Below are 582 nucleotides of genomic sequence, written 5' to 3'. Positions count from 1 at the left end.
CCGGCACGCGGGACGGGCTGGTGGCGGCGCGGCGTCTCCGGCTCCGCGTCCCCACAGGCGGAGAAGTGGCCCTCGATCTCCATGGACAGCTCGGCCAGGCATGTCTGCACGTCCGCGGGGCTGTGCGGGCAGCCTTCTGCCGGCGTGCGGACGGCCTGCTCCCCGGGCGCGTGCGGGCCCGCGCGCTCTCTGGCAGGGGCTTCTGTGGGGGAAAGGCAGCCCTGAGAACGCCGCTCGGAGGCGCGGGGGGCTGGCCCGGTCCAGCGGGGCCCGGCGGGCGGCCCGGCCAGGTGCTCGCGCAGTCAGGCACAGACGCCGGGGGGCTCCGCTCACCTGGGACACACCTGCTGCCTTCACCGGGGAGTCTGTGTGTCGCGTTCACACAGAGCCAGAGTTCCTTCAGGAGCAGCTTCACTTTTCCTGTGAGGCAGAGCAAAGCGGTGGCGTGTTGCTGGCCTGGTCTCCACACCCAAACGCGCCCATGAGCCGGGGTGAGCGGCTGGCGCTCAGGCGTGGCCTGACATTCAGTGGCTGCCGTGACGAGCAGGTGCGACGGGCGGCCAGCAGTGCTCCGGCTGGACA

At 72.2% G+C, this 582-nt stretch overlaps 1 protein-coding gene across 1 annotated transcript in view; it reads right to left on the bottom strand.

The window, feature by feature from the left end:
- Window positions 1-582, bottom strand: part of ICE1 (interactor of little elongation complex ELL subunit 1) — a 16522-nt gene that overhangs the window by 8482 nt on the left and 7458 nt on the right. Inside the window, exons 9-10 of the mRNA XM_012721736.1 lie at window positions 334-420; window positions 8-202 (exon numbers count right to left, since the gene is read on the bottom strand). Of these exons, the coding sequence (XP_012577190.1) occupies window positions 8-202; window positions 334-420 (282 nt within the window). The remainder of the gene's footprint in view (window positions 1-7; window positions 203-333; window positions 421-582) is intronic.

The sequence above is a fragment of the Condylura cristata genome, unplaced genomic scaffold, assembly GCF_000260355.1.
Source record: "Condylura cristata isolate star-nosed mole 26May11 unplaced genomic scaffold, ConCri1.0 scaffold00007, whole genome shotgun sequence".
In the NCBI taxonomy this organism is placed as follows: domain Eukaryota; kingdom Metazoa; phylum Chordata; class Mammalia; order Eulipotyphla; family Talpidae; genus Condylura; species Condylura cristata.
This window is presented reverse-complemented; position numbering and strand designations above follow the sequence as displayed.